We start from the raw sequence: 17,500 nt of genomic DNA on the forward strand, positions 1-17,500 counted from the left end.
GCGATTTATTTGTGTATTGCCCCTGACTTCTTCTGTGTTGCATAAATCTAATGTCGCCATTCTCCATAGCTCCGTATCATCTTTTCCTAAGCGATTTATTTGTGTATTCCACCTGACTTCTGTGTTACATAAATCCTTCCAACATCGCCATACTCCAAAGCTCCCTATCACCTTTTCCTAAGCGATTTATTTTTGTATTGCGTATGACTATTCTTCTGCGTTACATAAATCCATCCAACATCGCCATACTCCAAAGCTCCCTATCACCTTTTCCTAAGCGATTTATTTTTGTATTGCACCTGACTACTTTTCTTTGTTACATAAATCTATCCAATATCGCCATACGCTTTATAAATAACGTACAAAAGGATGTTAGCCACTCATATCCAAAAATAAATCGCTAAGGAGGAGGTGTTAGGGAGCTTCCTTAAGTGACAAGAATACGAGCTAAAGACAAATATCTTCCCAAAGTTTGAACGAATACATAGGAGAAAAGGCGAACATTTTGAAACCTGCTTTAGGAGGGATAGGAGTTTCAGTGTATTTCGTCAGCTGTCAATTTTCTTCAGACGGAACTGGAAAGAGTGCTGAGAGGACAGGAGGGGAAATTTTGGGTCTTTTTTTTTTTGGGGGGGGGGGTGAGGGGTTCAGCACAAATTTTGGTTTTTGGTAGACGGCCATTGTGAGGAAAGATCCGTGTGTTACTATATTCTTTTTACTCTAACTTGGCCTAAAGTTGACATCTCTATATTATTGCTCTCTCTCTCTCTCTCTCTCTCTCTCTCTCTCTAACTTGGCCTAAAGTTACCCTCTCCATATCACCATTTTTTTTTTTTCATTCTAACGGATTAAAATTGCCGTCTCTGTGTTGCTATACTCCTTTTACACGAACTTGGCCTAAAATTGCCATCTCTCCATCTTGAGTGTTGATGCGTGATAAGAAGTTAACGCTGGAATATGATGCTGGTCACGAGGAAGTGCTATGGAGAGGATGTAGAGCCATAGTATTGTCTCTGCCACTGATCTACATGAAATAAGCTGCAAAAAGGACGAAAATCTGGGCCAAGTTGAGGTGAAAGGAGCATACCACTGCCCTCACATAGTTGCCAGTCACCAAATTAGATCAGTCGTCGGCGTTATGAGAAATGGCCTTTGAAAATTACCGCCTGATTACTGTGGCGGAGACCAGCTCGTTCCAAGACGGTGTTATTTGTCAGGCAGTAGGGGCCAGGGTGGTGGAGAGGGTCGCCTTCATGTGGTGGCACTGATATGACTAGGCCGCACAATTCCCTGGCTATTCAAACGTCCCTCAGCCACCTACCTGTCTCCCGAAAGGATGATGGCGGAGTACGGGAGAAGGATGGACGATGTATTTGTCAAGTAGGAGGGGCCAAGGTGGTGGAGAGGGACGCCTTCATGTGGTGGCACTGATATGACCGGGCGGCGCAATTCCCTGGCTCCTTAAACGTCCCTCAGCTGGCTACCTATCCCCCGAAAGGAAGATGGTCAACAGCGGGAGAAGGGCAGTGGGCACATTAAGCCTTCAGTCCACTGGGATAATTTCTCATATGATGCTGGGGCCACAACATCAAGGACGATATTCACAAAGGATCTTAGCCAGTTTTTACGAGACAAGAGACTCCAAAGCACAGAATTAATATGCTAAATGTGCGTTTTTTCCCCTATTATTCACGTTGTTATACACTCTAGTTTGGTCGTGAAGTGTGTGGTAAGTGTATGAGCGAACACACACACACACACACACACACACACACACACACACACACACCACACACACACACACACACACACGAAAAAGTTGTGGCTTGAATCTTATTACTGTGCCGTTCATTTCGCGTTATGGTATTATTTTCCTTGTTCCTATTGTGTATACGGCCTTGTGTGTGTGTGTGTGTGTGTGTGTGTGTGTGTGTGTGTTTACCTGTGACCTTTGCTGTTACGTCGTCGGGTTGATTTTCCTGCCAGTCTGTTTGTCCAGGTTGTTCCTTTTGTTTTCGTAGCGATTTTATGAAGCGAAGGGGGACCTGTAAGAATCTCCACTCGCTTCTTTGGTACGATGCCGTCTGTCTATCTGTCTCTCCGTACATCTATCTATATCTATCAGTTTATCTATAATGCTGAAAATTGGCAATCATTTCTCGTATAAGCTGTCAGCATCACACAGTTTCCCATCCTTCGGCAAGTGTGTGTTTACAAGATATAAAAAGACGCGGTTGATATTATTTTATTTTTTATGAGTAGCCCGGTACTTTCTCCCCAGATCTTGGCACATTCATCTCAATCTTTCGCTCCATCTGTTCCTCTCGACGCTGCCCATGCCTCTCTCACCATCTTTTTGTTATAAATTCTTTTGGGTCGAGTGTATAGACTATATTAGATGTCCACTCAGCACTAATTTCCATCTTCTCGAATCCTCTGGGAGTTGTTTACATGAAGTTGTGGTGCTCGCTGAGTGGCCGGGGTGTGGGCGGGGCTTGGTGACGTCATGGGCAGGGAGAAGAGATCACTGAATGAACGCAAGGTTAGTCGAGTACACGAGGCGGGAGGGGAAGGGTGTGTTCAAAGCGTCTCTACCATGGACCATTTACCTGGGCTCCCCTTCACCCCTGCTACGAAGGATTTTTATAATTTCGAGCGTGTTCTGTGTGTGTGTCGTCTGCCTCGCTGCTACATACATTGCCAATGTTGATTGTGCCTTTGTTTACGTACCAGGATAAGTTAAAAGTGCTTAGCGTGGCAGGTGGATGTGAAGTGTTTTTATGAAGTGACAAGTGTACTGCGATAGTGTACTGTGTTACATGTGCCAAGCCTGGAGGTAAACGCGTATGTGTGTGTGTGTGTAACTGTGATATAGCCACTGATCCTCTAGTCATTCCAACTATGAAAAACTGTGCCCTGAATCTTTGAAGGCAGGTAAATTTTGAGTTAGGTAGCCGCAGTAAACACCTCCACGATGGTGAAGGATTTCCTCACTCGCAGTAAAGCCCCAGCACCCCCCAGTGAAGGTGAGTACTGCGTTATTTATCACTGGTATTTATGTAGCTTAAAGGTCAGGTCGGTAGGTGGAGAAAAAGGTCATGAAGAAGAAAATGATGGTGATGATAAGGATGGTAGTGATAAGGATGATGATGGTGATGATATGGGTAATAATAAAGGTGATGGTGATGATGATAAGAATGATGATGGTGATAAGGATGATGAGAATAATAATGATGATGATGATGATAATGATGGTGGTGATAAAGATGAAAATTATAAGGATGATGGTGATGGTAAGGATAATGATAATGATGATAATAATGATGATGATGATAGTAAGGATGATGATGGTGATGAAAAGGATGATAATGATGATAATATGGATGATGATGGTGATGATAAGGACGGTAATAATAAAAATAAATATAATAATAATAATAATAATAATAATGTAGCCTATTTTGTGGAGTCGTATTTTCGATTCTTATTAAACTAAGAGGAGATTCGTAACAACTTTTCTCGAGGGAATTATTTTACTCCCAGAAGGTTAGATGTTTGCAAGGAAGAAGAATGAAAGAAAATGAAAAAGAATAAAACTCCCGTCACATTTAAAAGGAAGAAATAAGGAAAGTCGAAGGGAAAATAAGGAAAGTCGAAGGGAAAATAAGGAAAGTCGAAGGGAAAATAAGGAAAGTGGAAGGGAAGAAATAAGGAAAGTCGAAGGGAAGAAATAAGGAAAGTCGAAGGGAAGAAATAAGGAAAGTCGAAGGGAGAAAATAAGGAAAGTCGAAGGGAAGAAATAAGGAAGATCTATCTATCTATTGCCAGACGCTTTAATTCCGTACGGGGTAGCCGCAAACAAATCGCCTCCACGTCGCCCTGTCCCCCGCCATGTCACTGCCCTGCTCCCAGCTCACACCCCTGTCTCTCATAAGGCAAATCAATATGTTTTAATAATATTCGTTCATTGCTTTGCGTTATTTTATCCACATTAAATAACCGTGTAAATCGTTATTGCGAGACGGAGCTGTGACTTGGGGAGGAATGACGTGTGATTGACTGTGTGGGGTGGTTTGGTGGTGAGGCTGGTGGATGGATTTTTGTATTTTCCTTAAGTTCATTGCTATTGGGTCTGCCTATTTCCATCATTTAGGTGAGAAGGGTAGTGATGATGATGATGATGATGATGATTGTTGGTATAGTACGTTTGATGATGATGATGATTAGTCGGAATTTGATGATGATGATGATGATGATGATGATGGTTATTATTATTATTATTATTATTGTTATTACAGTATTACATGCTATGACTGTCAGTATTGTGCTAACTTATTTGTAGTAGTAGTAGTAATAGTAGTAGCAGTAGTAGTGGTAATGATGATAGTAGTAGCATAAGGAGTTGTGGTAGTAGTGATAGTAGTAGTAGTAGTAGTAGTAGTAACAATAATAATAATAATAAGAATACCGTAGTAGTAGTAGTAGTAATAGTAGTAGTAGTAGTATTAGTAGCAGTGGTAGTAGTAGTAGTAGTAATAGTAATAATAATAGTAGTGGTAATAGTAGTAGTAATAATAATAATAGTAGTAGTAGTAGTAGCCTAACCAAGCCATCTAAAGCTATGTTACTGTTAAAAGGTCAGCACACAGATCAATAACTCAATAAGGTACAGTAAGCAGCTTAAGAATTCAGTGTAGTAAAGTGATATGTATTAAAGTGTTCAAGGTTAAGTGTTCAAGTGTTCATGGTTAAGTGTTCAAGTGTTCATGGTTAAGTGTTCAAGTGTTCATGGTGTCTTCATAAGTGAGTTCAAGGTGTTCTAGTGTGTTTGTGAGTAAGTGTTCAAGTGGTGCTGGTGTGTTCAGAAGTGTTCAAGTGGTGGTGTGTTCAAAAGTAAGTGTTCAAGTGGTGTGGGTGTGTTTAAGAAGAGTAAGTGTTCAAGTGGTGTGGGTGTGTTCAAGAGTAAGTGTTCAAGTGGTGTGGGTGTGTTCAAGAGTAAGTGTTCAAGTGGTGCTGTTGTGTTCAAGAGTAAATGTTCAAGTGGTACTGGTGTGTTCAAGAGTAAGTGTTCAAGTGTTGGTGTGTTCAAGAGTAAGTGTTTAAGTGCTGGTGTGTTCAAGAGTAAGTGTTCAAGTGCTGGTGCGTTCAAGAGTTAGTGTTCAAGTGGTATGTTCAAAAGTGTTCAGGTGTGTTCAGGTATGCAGGTATGAGAGAGAGAGAGAGAGAGAGAGAGAGAGAGAGAGAGAGAAAAAAAAAAAACGTAACATAGGCTATTTCGAACCATGCCTTAAATCATGCAGTCTGTCTTTCTATTGTCAGACGCCTCAATCCCGTAATTGGTGGCCCACAAACAAATCGCCTCCATGTCGCCCTGTCCCCCGCCATTTCACAGCCCTACCCCCAACTCACACCCCCGTCTCTCATATACCTCTTCATCCCTCCATCTCATCCTCGGCCTCCCTCTTCCTCTCTCCCCTCCACCCTAGTCACATACACTCCTCGTTAGTCTCTCCATCCTCTCCACAAGACTTTTTTGTATATGTGTGATCAGATTGACATTAAACAAATATATTAAACCGTGGGAAGATCTTTGGCAGTGAAAGGGGTAACAAAGGCGTGGTCAGAATTCTCCTCGGTTAAGGAAGCTCCCTAGCACCTCTTCCTTAGCGATTTATTTTTGGATACGGCTGGTTAATATCAGTTTGTACCGGTATGTTTATGCTGGGTATGGTGGTATTTGAATGAAGTGACAGAAGGGGATAGTAACGGGTAATAAGCAGATTAAATCGCATGGGAAGAGGTGTTAAGGAGCTTCCATAACCAATGAGAATACAGGTTTGCGTCTCACCCCAGCAATTCAAAGTCTTCTGAAAGTGAATTGATCAGTTGCGAGTTTTTGTCTGCAAGGAAGTTGTGAATATCTGTCTATCTATTACCAGACGCCTTTATCCCGTACGGGGTGGCCACAAACAAATCGCCTCCACGTCACCCTGTCCCCTGCCATTTCACTGCCCTGCTCCCGTCTCACACACCCCTCTGTGAATATCGACAGTAATAATTTTCGTGTTGGCATAAATTACGTTTAAAATAGATACCGGTAAACATTGTGTGGAAATTGACGTAGCATAATCCCAGCTACTTGGTTTGTGTTGTGTTGTGATGTTGCAGTAATAAGGAAATACGTAATAAGCACTCTAGCTGCAAACGGATGGATGGTCTTCGATAGTGTACGGTACCTTATTTACGGCGAAACTCTACCTATCTATTGCCAGACGCCTTAATCCCGTACGGGGTGGCCACAAACAAATCGCCTCCACGTCGCCCTGTCCCCCGCCATTTCGCTGCCCTGCTCCCGTCTCACACACCCCCTCCCTCATATACCTCTTCACTCCATCTCTCCATCTCATCCTTGGCCTCCCCCTTCACCTCACACACTCCTCGTCAGTCTCTCACTCCATCCTACGGCGAAACTGATGCATAATATTTTTCCACAAGTATTTTATAATATATCAGAGCAATTTTCACATTATATTTATCTATTGAAAAAACTAATAATGTTAATATTACAAAAATCTTCAGTGTCGATATTTTAAACTTGTAACTCCCAGACGCGCGAATGGCCCGTTAAGATTTTGAAAGGTGGCCGTTATAGGATTTAAAACGCGTCGTGGGATTGAAGGGATTAATGTTGGGTGGGGTGGGGTGCAGGTGGGATTATGGGATTGGAAGGATTAATGTGTTGTGTGTGGGGTGAAGGTGGGATTATGGGATTGAAGGGATTAATGTTGTGTTGAGTGTGGGGTGACGGTGGGATTATGGGATTGAAGGGATTATTGTTGTGTTGAGTGGGGTGACGGTGGGATTATGGGATTGAAGGGATTACTGTTGTGTTGAGTGTGGGGTGAAGGTGGGATTATGGGATTGAAGGGATTAATGTTGTGTTGAGTGTGGGGTGAAGGTGGGATTATGGGATTGGAGGGATTAATGTTGTGTTGAGTGGGACGGGGTGATGGTGGGATCAGTTAGGGTGTGTTGAGTGGGGTGGGGTGAGGGTGGGATTAGGGTGTGAGGTGAAGGCAAGGGTGAGATGGAGGTTGTAATTGTAATGTGCAGGTGAGTGAGGTTACGCAAGCTTCTCTCTCTCTCTCTCTTGTCAATACCGTTAAATCCAGTTGTCAGTTCGTAGGGAAAAACGCTGCCTGGTCTCGTGGGATCTTAACGTACACCAGTTACGATTTATTCTCACTGGTGTCTGGTATTATTTTCACCATACATATTGCATTAGATGGCGGGGGACAGGGCGACATGGAGGCGATTTGTTTGTGGCCACCCCTCCCGGGATTTAGGCGTCTGGCAATAGATAGATCGATATTCCGTTAGATGGGGAGTACTGTTTACATTTAGTGGGTAATATTAGATGTTTATATTGATGTAATTCACAACAACATCTCTTATTCCGTGTCTGGTGTTTGCTGACTTTATAGAAGGTGAATTTTTTCTTTCCTTCCTCTACTGGGATGACTTTTTGGCCCTGCTGTTCATAATTTCCATGTTGAATTATTATTATTATTATTATTACCGGTATTATTATTAGTTACCGTATTGTTATTATTATTATTATTATTATCATTATTATTATTACGGTATTATTATTATCGGTATTATTATTAGTTACCGTATTATTATTATTATTATTATTATTACGGTATTATTATTATTATTATTATTATTATATTATTATTATTATTATTATTATTATTATTACCGTATTATTATTATTATTATTATTATTATTATTATTATTATTATTATTATTACCGTATTATTATTATTATTATTATTATTATTATTATTATTATTATTATTATTATCATCATCATCATCATCATCATCATCCGGACCTCCTTTCCCACCCTAGGGCAGGGTGAGGAGTAGCAATGTCCAGACAGCCCAAATTTGCCCAGTCCAATGGGCCACGCTTCCATTCACTCATCATCCAAGCCCCCGGAATCCTGGCTCCATCGGATACGCCAAAAACATTCACCACGTTCTGTAGCTTCACATAAACGTATCCGATAGAGTCAATCCGGACGCTGCCACGTTAAAAAGGGGTGCCAAATCCCTGATCATGCACTTCTCCTCACAACATTCATCCAGCCAGCTCGATCTCCTGTCATGGGGAATTATACTGCAGTGAAGTTTGAACCTGTGTTATGTAGCATTTTTCTTTGTAGTGTCGTACCTTCACTTTCCATTTTTTAAGTAATACCAAAATACTTTAACTTGTACACAGTTATTTGTCTTTTAAAGTTTTGTCTCATATATTTTTTTTATGCTAGGAAGAAGGAACCAAAGGCCACGAGCCCGCAAACTGTTCCTTCCAAGAGAAAAACAAAATACAAGAGAGAGCCAAATTCAAGATCCGTTCTTTTCGAGATGCCTGGACACACTACATTTGAAAGACTGGAGATCATAGGCAGTAGGAAATACAGACCGAGGGAGACAGTTCCAGAGTTGACCTGTTGCATAAATGAAGGGCTGGGAGTCACGGTTAACTCTTACGTTAGAGAGTTGGACAGAAAAGGGATGAGAGTTTGCTGCCAGACGGGTGCTATGAGCCTATCAAGAGTGTAAGCTTAATGTCTGGATGGTTAAAAAAAATCTACCCCATTTATTATGCTGTAGAGAATGATGTGTGGGAGACTGTGTGATTCTTGTTTATAGTTTCTCTCTCTCTCTCTCTCTCTCTCTCTCTCTCTCTCTCTCTCTCGTAACATAGTCTACTTTCTTACTCATTCTGGCAAGATCCTACCTCACCTCTTGTATTTAATGTGTAAGCCTAGGTCTGTTAGGGTTAATAATAATTTTAATAATAATAATAACAATAATAATAATAATAATAATAATAATAATAATAATAATGATACCTGATGACACGTAACTCTAAATCTTCTCAATAGGGTGGAGTCAAAGGCTTTTCGTCTCATTAACTCTCCTCCTCTTACTGACTCCCTTCAACCTCTGTCTCTTCGCCGCACTGTTGCATCTTTATCTCTTTTCTATCGCTAATTCAATGGTCACTGCTCCTCTGAACTGTCTGCTTGCATTCCTCCACCTCTACGACGGGCGCGTAGCACCCGTCTATCAGCAAACTCTCATCCCTTTTCTGTCCAACTCTCTAATGCAAGAGTTACGCGTTACTCCCAGTCCTTCATTTATGCAACAGGTCAACTGTGGAACTGTCTCCCTGTGTATTTCCTTTTTCCTATGATCTCCAGTCTTTCAAACCCAGTGTGTCCAGGCATCTCGTAATGATCGGATCTTGAATTTGTCTCTCTTTTGTATTGCTTTTGTTTTTTTCTTGGAAGGAACGGTTTGTGGGCCCTCAGCCTTTGGTTCCTTCTTTCTTGCATAGAAATAAATTAGTTGGGTGAGATAGTCTTCCAAGGGCCAGATGTAAGTGGGTTTATGCGACAGTCAACTTGCTGAGGACCATCTAAAGGAACTTGCAAGAGTGTGTGAAAGAACTCGTTTGTGGCGAGGTGTGGAGGGGGTGGAGGTGTATGGGGGAGGGAAGAGGAAGGGAGGGTGTATGGGGGAGGGAAGAGGAAGGGAGGGTGTATGGGGGAGGGAAGAGGAAGGGAGGGTGTATGGGGGAGGGAAAGGGTGGAGGTGTATGGGGGAGGGAAGGGGAAGGGAGGGTGTATGGGGGAGAGAAGGGGAAGGGAGGGTGTATGGGGGAGGGAAGGGGAAGGGAGGGTGAAGGGGGGAGGGAAGGGGAAGGGAGGGTGTATGTGGGAGGGAAGGGGAAGGGAGGGTGTATGGGGGAGAGAAGGGGAAGGGAGGGTGTATGGGGGAGGGAAGGGGAAGGGAGGGTGTATGGGGGAGGGAAGGGGAAGGGAGGGTGTATGGGGGAGGGAAGGGGAAGGGAGGGTGTATGGGGGAGGGAAGGGGAAGGAGGGAGGGTGTCGGGGGAACAGGGTGATAAGAGGGAACGGTAGTGGTTTTTGTCATGCTGCCAGTAACATGTTGCTTGGCGTACCTGACACCCATCCACTTGACACCCGACACCCATCCACTTGACACACGACACCCATCAACACGACACACGACACCCATCCACTTGACACACGACACCCATCCACTTGACACACGACACCCATCCACTTGACACCCGACACCCATCATCAACTTGACACACGACACCCATCATCAACTTGACACACGACACCCATCATCAACTTGACACACGACACCCATCCACTTGACACACGACACCCATCATCAACTTGACACACGACACCCATCCACTTGACACCCGACACCCATCAACACGACACACGACACCCATCCACTTGACACACGACACCCATCATCAACTTGACACACGACACCCATCATCAACTTGACACACGACACCCATCATCAACTTGACACCCATCAACACAACTTGACACTCGACACCCATCAACACATGACACACGACACCCATCAACACGACACACGACACCCATCAACACAACTTGACACACGACACCCATCATCAACTTGACACCCGACACCCATCTACTTGACACCCGACACCCATCAACACGACACTCGACACCCATCCACTTGACACACGACACCCATCAACTTGACACACGACACCCATCATCAACTTGACACACGACACCCATCATCAACTTGACACACGACACCCATGAACACGACACACGACACCCATCATCAACTTGACACACGACACCCATCAACACGACACACGACACCCATCCACTTGACACACGACTCTCATCCACTTGACACACGACACCCATCCACACGACACACGACACCCATCCACTTGACACACGACACCCATCCACTTGACACACGACACCTAACAACTTCAGTGTATTTACCGTAACTCGTAAATCATAAAGGTTCTCTCTCTCTCTCTCTCTCACACACACACACACACACACACACACACACACACACACACACACACACACACACACACACACACACACACACATTCGGGACCTGCAGTGTATGGGTGAATCAGCACTTACACAGCTCAGACCTTACACAGCACATACACAGCTCAGACCTTACACAGCACATAGCCTACACAGCTCAGACCTTACACAGCACATACACAGCTCAGGCCTTACACAGCACATACACAGCTCAGGCCTTACACAGCACATACACAGCTCAGGCCTTACACAGCACATACACAGCTCAGGCCTTACACAGCACATACACAGCTCAGACCTTACACAGCACATACACAGCTCAGGCCTTACACAGCACATACACAGCTCAGACCTTACACAGCACATACACAGCTCAGGCCTTACACAGCACATACACAGCTCAGGCCTTACACAGCACATACACAGCTCAGGCCTTACACAGCACATACACAGCTCAGACCTTACACAGCACATACACAGCTCACTTACATGCCTCCTATAGCGATGGAAGGTGCCGTGTAAAAAGTCCTTAAGTGTTAGCAAAATAAAGCACAGAATAGTAAAGTATGAGGGGAAGGAAGAATGTCTATCTATCTATCTATCTATAGCCCGACGCCCTAATCCCGCAAAGGGTGGCCGCAGACAAAACGCCTCCACGTCGCTCTGTCACCCACCATTTGACTGCCCTCCCCCCAACTCACTCCCTCTGCATGACGGAATAGAGTGCTGGTGAGGGATTGTCTGTTCTGTTGTATATAAGCTTGGGCCAGACGATTTTGTTCAGCTTTAGGGAGGGGTTGAAGGGATTGTCATGCTGAGGGGTTTGTGAAGTTGAAATACGTTGTTTACCTGGACTACACATAGAGTTGTTCCCGGCTTTGAAAGGGTTGGCTTTACCGTTGAGTGGGGGTGACTGGTGTAAGAAGTGGTTTGGTGGTACCGGTGTTTGTGTCAGGTGTCATAAGTATACTGCCGTGAGTTGAAGTGTCAGGTGTCGTAAGTATACAGCCGTGAGCAGTTGTGTTAGGTGTCAGAAGTGTACAACCGTGTGAAGAAGTTGTCAGGTGTCATAAGTGTACAGCCGTGAGCAGAAGTCTTGTCAGGTGTCATAAGTGTACAGCCGTGAGCAGAAGTCGTGTCAGGTGTCATAAGTGTACAGCTGTGAGTAGACATTGTGTCAGGTGTCATAAGTGTACAGCCGTGAGTAGAAGTTGTGTCAGGTGTCATAAGTGTACAGCCGTGAGTAGACGTTGTGTCAGGTGTCATAAGTGTACAGTCGTGAGCAAAAGTTCGCCCACAGTCCTCTGCCAGAATCGTGTCTTCTGGCCTTCCATACATCAGAGAGTATCATTCCTTCTCATTCCCTCTCGCTGTGTGCTTCGTAATGCCGTCACAGAAGCGATTCAATCTTCATCGCCACAACCAGCAGTGTCCACGAATTATTGCTCACGTCTGTCTGCCTGTCTGTCTGTCTGTCTGGGCACCTCCTTCCACTGCACGTTGAATATACAAGGTGGTCCATACATAGCACTTCACCTCTACTCCGTGGGTCGATATCACCAGTGCTGGAAGGATGGATCAAGTAGCGTTATCAGCGTCTGTCTCCCATCATTTAATTCGTACTCCCACACCCACACCAGCTGCAATGTTTATATACTCTCCTACGCCCACAACCACTCCAACGCCCACACTAGCAGACTGAGCCGTCCCCACAGGATATAAGATGCTCCCTGGTGTGTTACAAGGGGAAGCGCTATGTACGAACTACCTTATTTTTTTATGCGAGGAAGAAGGAACCAAAGGCTGAGCCCGCAAAACGTTCCCTCCAAGAAAAAAACAATACAAAAGAGAGCCAAATTCAAGATGCGTTCATTTCGAGATGCCTGGACACACTGCGTTTGAAAGACTGGAGATCATAGGAAGTAGGAAATACAGACAGAGGGAGACAGTTCCAGAGTTGACCTGTTGTATATCTCTTGCTTTGCCGTCCAGGGGTATTTTGGTTTTACTGTCAGCGAGCACAATATTTTCTGCCCCGCGTTGCTCTGCTCAAATATATATCTCATGTCTGCTGTGGTCTGCTCTCCCTGCTAATGTCTGCTCCTTGTACTCCTCCTGACTTCCTAATGCTTACCTGTCCCCACCTGCTGCTGCCTGCTTCCCCATTCTCTCTCTCTCTCTCTCTCTCTCTCTCTCTCTCTCTCTCTCTCATTTGTCGCTTTATTGTGTTGATTATTTCCTGAATTTCAGTCTGTCAGTCAGCCAGTCAGTCTGTCTATCAATCAGTCAATCTATCTATCTATCTATCTATGTATCTCTATATCTATCTCTTTATCTATCAATGCCCTGGCTGTCTGTTTGTCATTCTTACGTCCTTCAATTTCTTCCTTGTGCATCTGCCTACCTACTTACTTACACCTACCTACCTACCTACCTACATAGCCTACCTGCCCACTCACCAGCTTACATACATACATCAGTACACTACCACCATCACTACACTGCACACCCATCTTCGTCGCCTCACTCTACCACCACCACCACCACTGCCACCACCACCACCACCACCACCGTCACCACCACCACCACCACTGCCACCACCACCACCACCACCACCACCACCACCACCACCACCGTCACCACCACCACCACCACCACCACTGCCACCACCACCACCACCACCACCACCACCACCACCACCACCACCACCACCTAGCCCTCCACACACGCGTACCCCTTTGCCAACAGCCACATTACTCCACTTTCCTCATACTAAATATAACCCAGATGTTCCTACCCCCATTCCACGTACAGAATTATAATCACTTTCTCCACCATTCCTCTCAGCCTCATCCACTTGGGAGGATTGTACGTATTCTCTCAGTCTCTATCTGTCTACCTAATGCCAAACACCTTTATCCCGTAAGGGGTGGCCACAAACAAATCGCCTCCATGTCGCCGTCCCCCGCCATTTCACTGCCCTGCTCCCAGCTCCCCCCCCCTCACATTCCTCTCCACTGCATCCCTCCATCTCATCCTTGGCCTCCCCCTCCCTTTCCCCCTCTTCACTTCACTCACACTCTCCTCGTCAGTCTATCACTCTCCATCCTCTCCACATGGCCAAACCACCTCAGTGTGTTTCTCCTAACGCTTCGTATCACATCCACATCCACACATCTCTCACAGTCATTTCACTTAATCCATCCACTTGCTGATTTTCGTCCACTTCTCCAGTCATTCCACTTATCCACTTGTGCAATGATAACTTACTTTTTCATGTATACATTTCTTCTGTTCTTAATCCACATACAAACACAAATAGAATGGAAAAAAATGGCATGTCAGTTTTACAGCTAACGGGAAATTTAATTCGCTGTTTTTATATTGGCCATTTGATGAGGATGGAGAGTGAGAGACTGACGAGGAGAGTGTATATGAGTGAGGTGGAGGGGAGAGAGGGAGGGGGAGGCCAAGGATAAGATGGAGGGATGGAGTGGAGAGGTATATGGAGAGGATGGAGAGTGAGAGACTGACGAGGAGAGTGTATGTGAGTGAGGTGGAGGGGAGAGAGGAAGGGGGAGGCCAAGGATAAGATGGAGGGATGGAGTGGAGAGGTATACGAGAGAGGGGGTGTGTGAGCTGGGAGCAGGGCAGTGAAGTGGCGGGGGACAGGGCGACATGGAGGCGATTTGTTTGTGGCCACCCCTTACGGGATGAAGGCGTCTGGCAATAGATACGTAGATTATGAGTAAAATGAATGTTAGAAAAAGTACATGTATGGAATAAGGGACTTTGATCGCTGTATTCTCTTCATGTTAATTGAATGTAAATAAAAGCTGGTTATAAGGAGGGCTGTGTGTGTTAATCTGCCACATTCCTCTCCTGTGTGGTAGTGTAATTCCTTCTGCTTCTGTCTGTCTGTCTGTCTGCTTCTTTCTTAGTCTTTGTTTTCATAGTGTTCTCTTGCAGTGTAATTATATGCTACCCGTCTCTCTCTCTCTCTTTCTCTCTCTCTCTCTCTCTCACACACACACACACACACACACACACACACACACACACACACACACACACACACACACACACACACACACACACACACACTCGCTACACTCCCCCCACCCCCTCGCTTAAATTTAATCCACACCCACTCCCTTCCCCTCCACACCACCAACCTCCCCACCATACACTCCCCTCTCCCCACCCACCATCACCACCTCAACATGTACACACCTTTCTCCACCAGTGCACACTTTTCTCCCCTCTTCTATTGCAGGCTCCTTCCCCTCTCCCCACGCTACACACCCCCTTCCTCCCCACTCCCACTACACACCCCCTCCCCTTTCCTACACCTGCCCACACCCACCTTCCCCCCACCTGCCCCTTCCTATCAACACCGCAATAGTGTTTACTGATTAATCCCTCACCTGCTGCCCTCGTCTACACCCAGGGGAGCCTCTCTCTCTCTCTCTCTCTCTCTCTCTCTACTGTTGGTGTAAGTAAACTGTTTTTATTATTATTATTATTATTATTATTATTATTATTATTATCATCATCATCATCATCATCATCACTACTATTATTGTTAGGCCTATTAATACTACTACTACTAGTATTATTATTATTATTATTATTATTTCTCTCTCTCTCTCTCTCTCTCTCTCTCTCTCTCTCTCTCTCAGGCTAAAAACTGTCATATGAGGTAGTTACCGACAGTGTAGCCAGGTAGGTAGAGAATAATTAAGTGAATCTGTGGAATGAAGACAAAAATAGTAACAGCAGAGAGAGAGAGAGAGAGAGAGAGAGAGAGAGAGAGAGAGAGCAACGGAATCTGGCTAGTAACACCCGTAGAGTTAATCGATTCAATTCCGTTTTAAGGTTGACTCACTCCGTTGGGTCTCTCTCTCTCTCTCTCTCTCTCTCTCTCTCTCTCTCTCTCTCTCTCTCTCTCTCTCTCTCTCTTTCTAGTCTGGGAATAGGGTGATGATGATGGAAGCGTTTGAGAATAGGGTGATGATGATTGTGTGTGTGTGTGTGTGTGTGTGTGTGTGTGTGTGTGTGTGTGTGTGTGTGTGTGTGTGTGCATTTTCCCATTTCTGTATCACCTCATTTGTAAATAGGAAATAGGGTGTTGATGATGATGATGATGATGATGATGATGATGATGATGATGATGTTAGAATATATCCACTTCACCTTCCTACCTTTACCTGAGATGTTAATTACTCACCTGAGATGTTAATTACTCACCTGAGATGTTAATTACTTACCTGAGATGTTAATTACTTACCTGAGATGTTAATTACTTACCTGGGATGTTAATTACTTACCTGAGATGTTAATTACTTACCTGAGATGTTAATTACTCACCTGAGATGTTAATTACTTACCTGAGATGTTAATTACTTACCTGAGATGTTAATTACTTACCTGAGATGTTATTTACTTACCTGAGGTGTTATTTACTTACCTTTGCCCTCCTATGTTGCAGGTATGTTGTGGCTGTGATGGCGTGATGAGCATGGATGTTGTAAGGTAAGCTGTTTTCCACCCGCCCTGCGAAGCGAGAGGAGTGGTAATGCTTTCGGGTGTGTGGTTGGCTGGCTGGCTGTGTTTGTGTGTGTGTTTTGCATCCTGAATTAGCATCAGATCAGAAATCTATCAATCTATCTATCTATTGCCGGACGCCATCATTCCGTAAGGGGTGGCCATTTGACTTTGAGTTAGTTGTTTTACGGGGAGGGGCACTAACGCTCCACCAACCCACTTGTTGACACGTAGGGAGCACGTATGGTTTAGTCATATGGTTACCACCCAGCGTAGTAAATGGTTTCTTGGCTTATAGGAAACCATTTGGCATGTCACTCAATGTAAAGCCACCTGTAAAGGAAAGAAAAGCAATAAGAAGTGACAGGAAAGATGGGAGAAATAGGAGGATAGGAGGGCAGGCATAGAAAAAGAATGATAAAGGCTAAGGAAGAAGTAGGCAGCACTACATCAAGTGAGTGGATGATGGTCGCCACCACCTACTACAAATTAGGTGCAAAATTATGTGCTTTTAGTTTTTCATCCTACCTTCATGTATTTTAGTGGGTCTTGAGTTATAATGATGATGATAGTGATGATGATGATGATGTGATGATGATGATGATGATGGTAATGGTTCATGTATTGTTTGAGTTTGCCTTTCCTTTGTGTGTGGTTCTTGGGTTGAGGTGGTGGTGATGATAGTGATGATTGTTATCCTCTCTTCGTGTTTCCATGTTGCCTCTTTCTGGATCTTGCCCATTCTTGTATCAGTGAAAATGTGATGATGGTGATGATGGTGGTGATGATGATGATGATGATGATGATGATGGTTTTTGTAACAACTGATCTGTCTCTTTTCTCTCCTTGTGGGTGCAGGGTTAAGATGATGATGGTGATGATGACGGTGGTGATGATGATGATGATGATGATGATGATAATGGTGATGATGATGATGATGGCGGTCTTATCTCTGTGAATCTCCCATTTTCTTCCCTAGGTGCTGAAGTAAG

The 17,500-nt window shown here is 44.4% G+C and overlaps 1 protein-coding gene across 5 annotated transcripts in view; it reads left to right on the forward strand.

The window, feature by feature from the left end:
• The window catches only part of rols (zinc-RING finger and ankyrin repeat domain-containing protein rolling pebbles), a 656,798-nt gene that overhangs the window by 511,508 nt on the left and 127,790 nt on the right, over positions 1-17,500 (forward strand). The window contains exon 3 of one of the 5 annotated variants that reach the window (XM_080284587.1): positions 16,453-16,496. The exons of 3 other annotated variants lie outside the window; for them this stretch is intronic. Coding sequence is in view for 1 of the 2 variants with exons in the window: in XM_080284585.1 (XP_080140711.1) it covers positions 16,540-16,549 (10 nt within the window). In the remaining variant the exon portion in view is untranslated. Of the gene's footprint in view, positions 1-16,452; positions 16,550-17,500 lie in introns of those variants that run through there. One more of the 5 variants, XM_080284585.1, reaches the window with a different exon arrangement.

The sequence above is a fragment of the Coenobita brevimanus genome, chromosome 102 (genome assembly GCF_032717465.1).
Source record: "Coenobita brevimanus isolate Jiangsu-jjx chromosome 102, ASM3271746v2, whole genome shotgun sequence".
In the NCBI taxonomy this organism is placed as follows: Eukaryota; Metazoa; Arthropoda; class Malacostraca; order Decapoda; family Coenobitidae; genus Coenobita; species Coenobita brevimanus.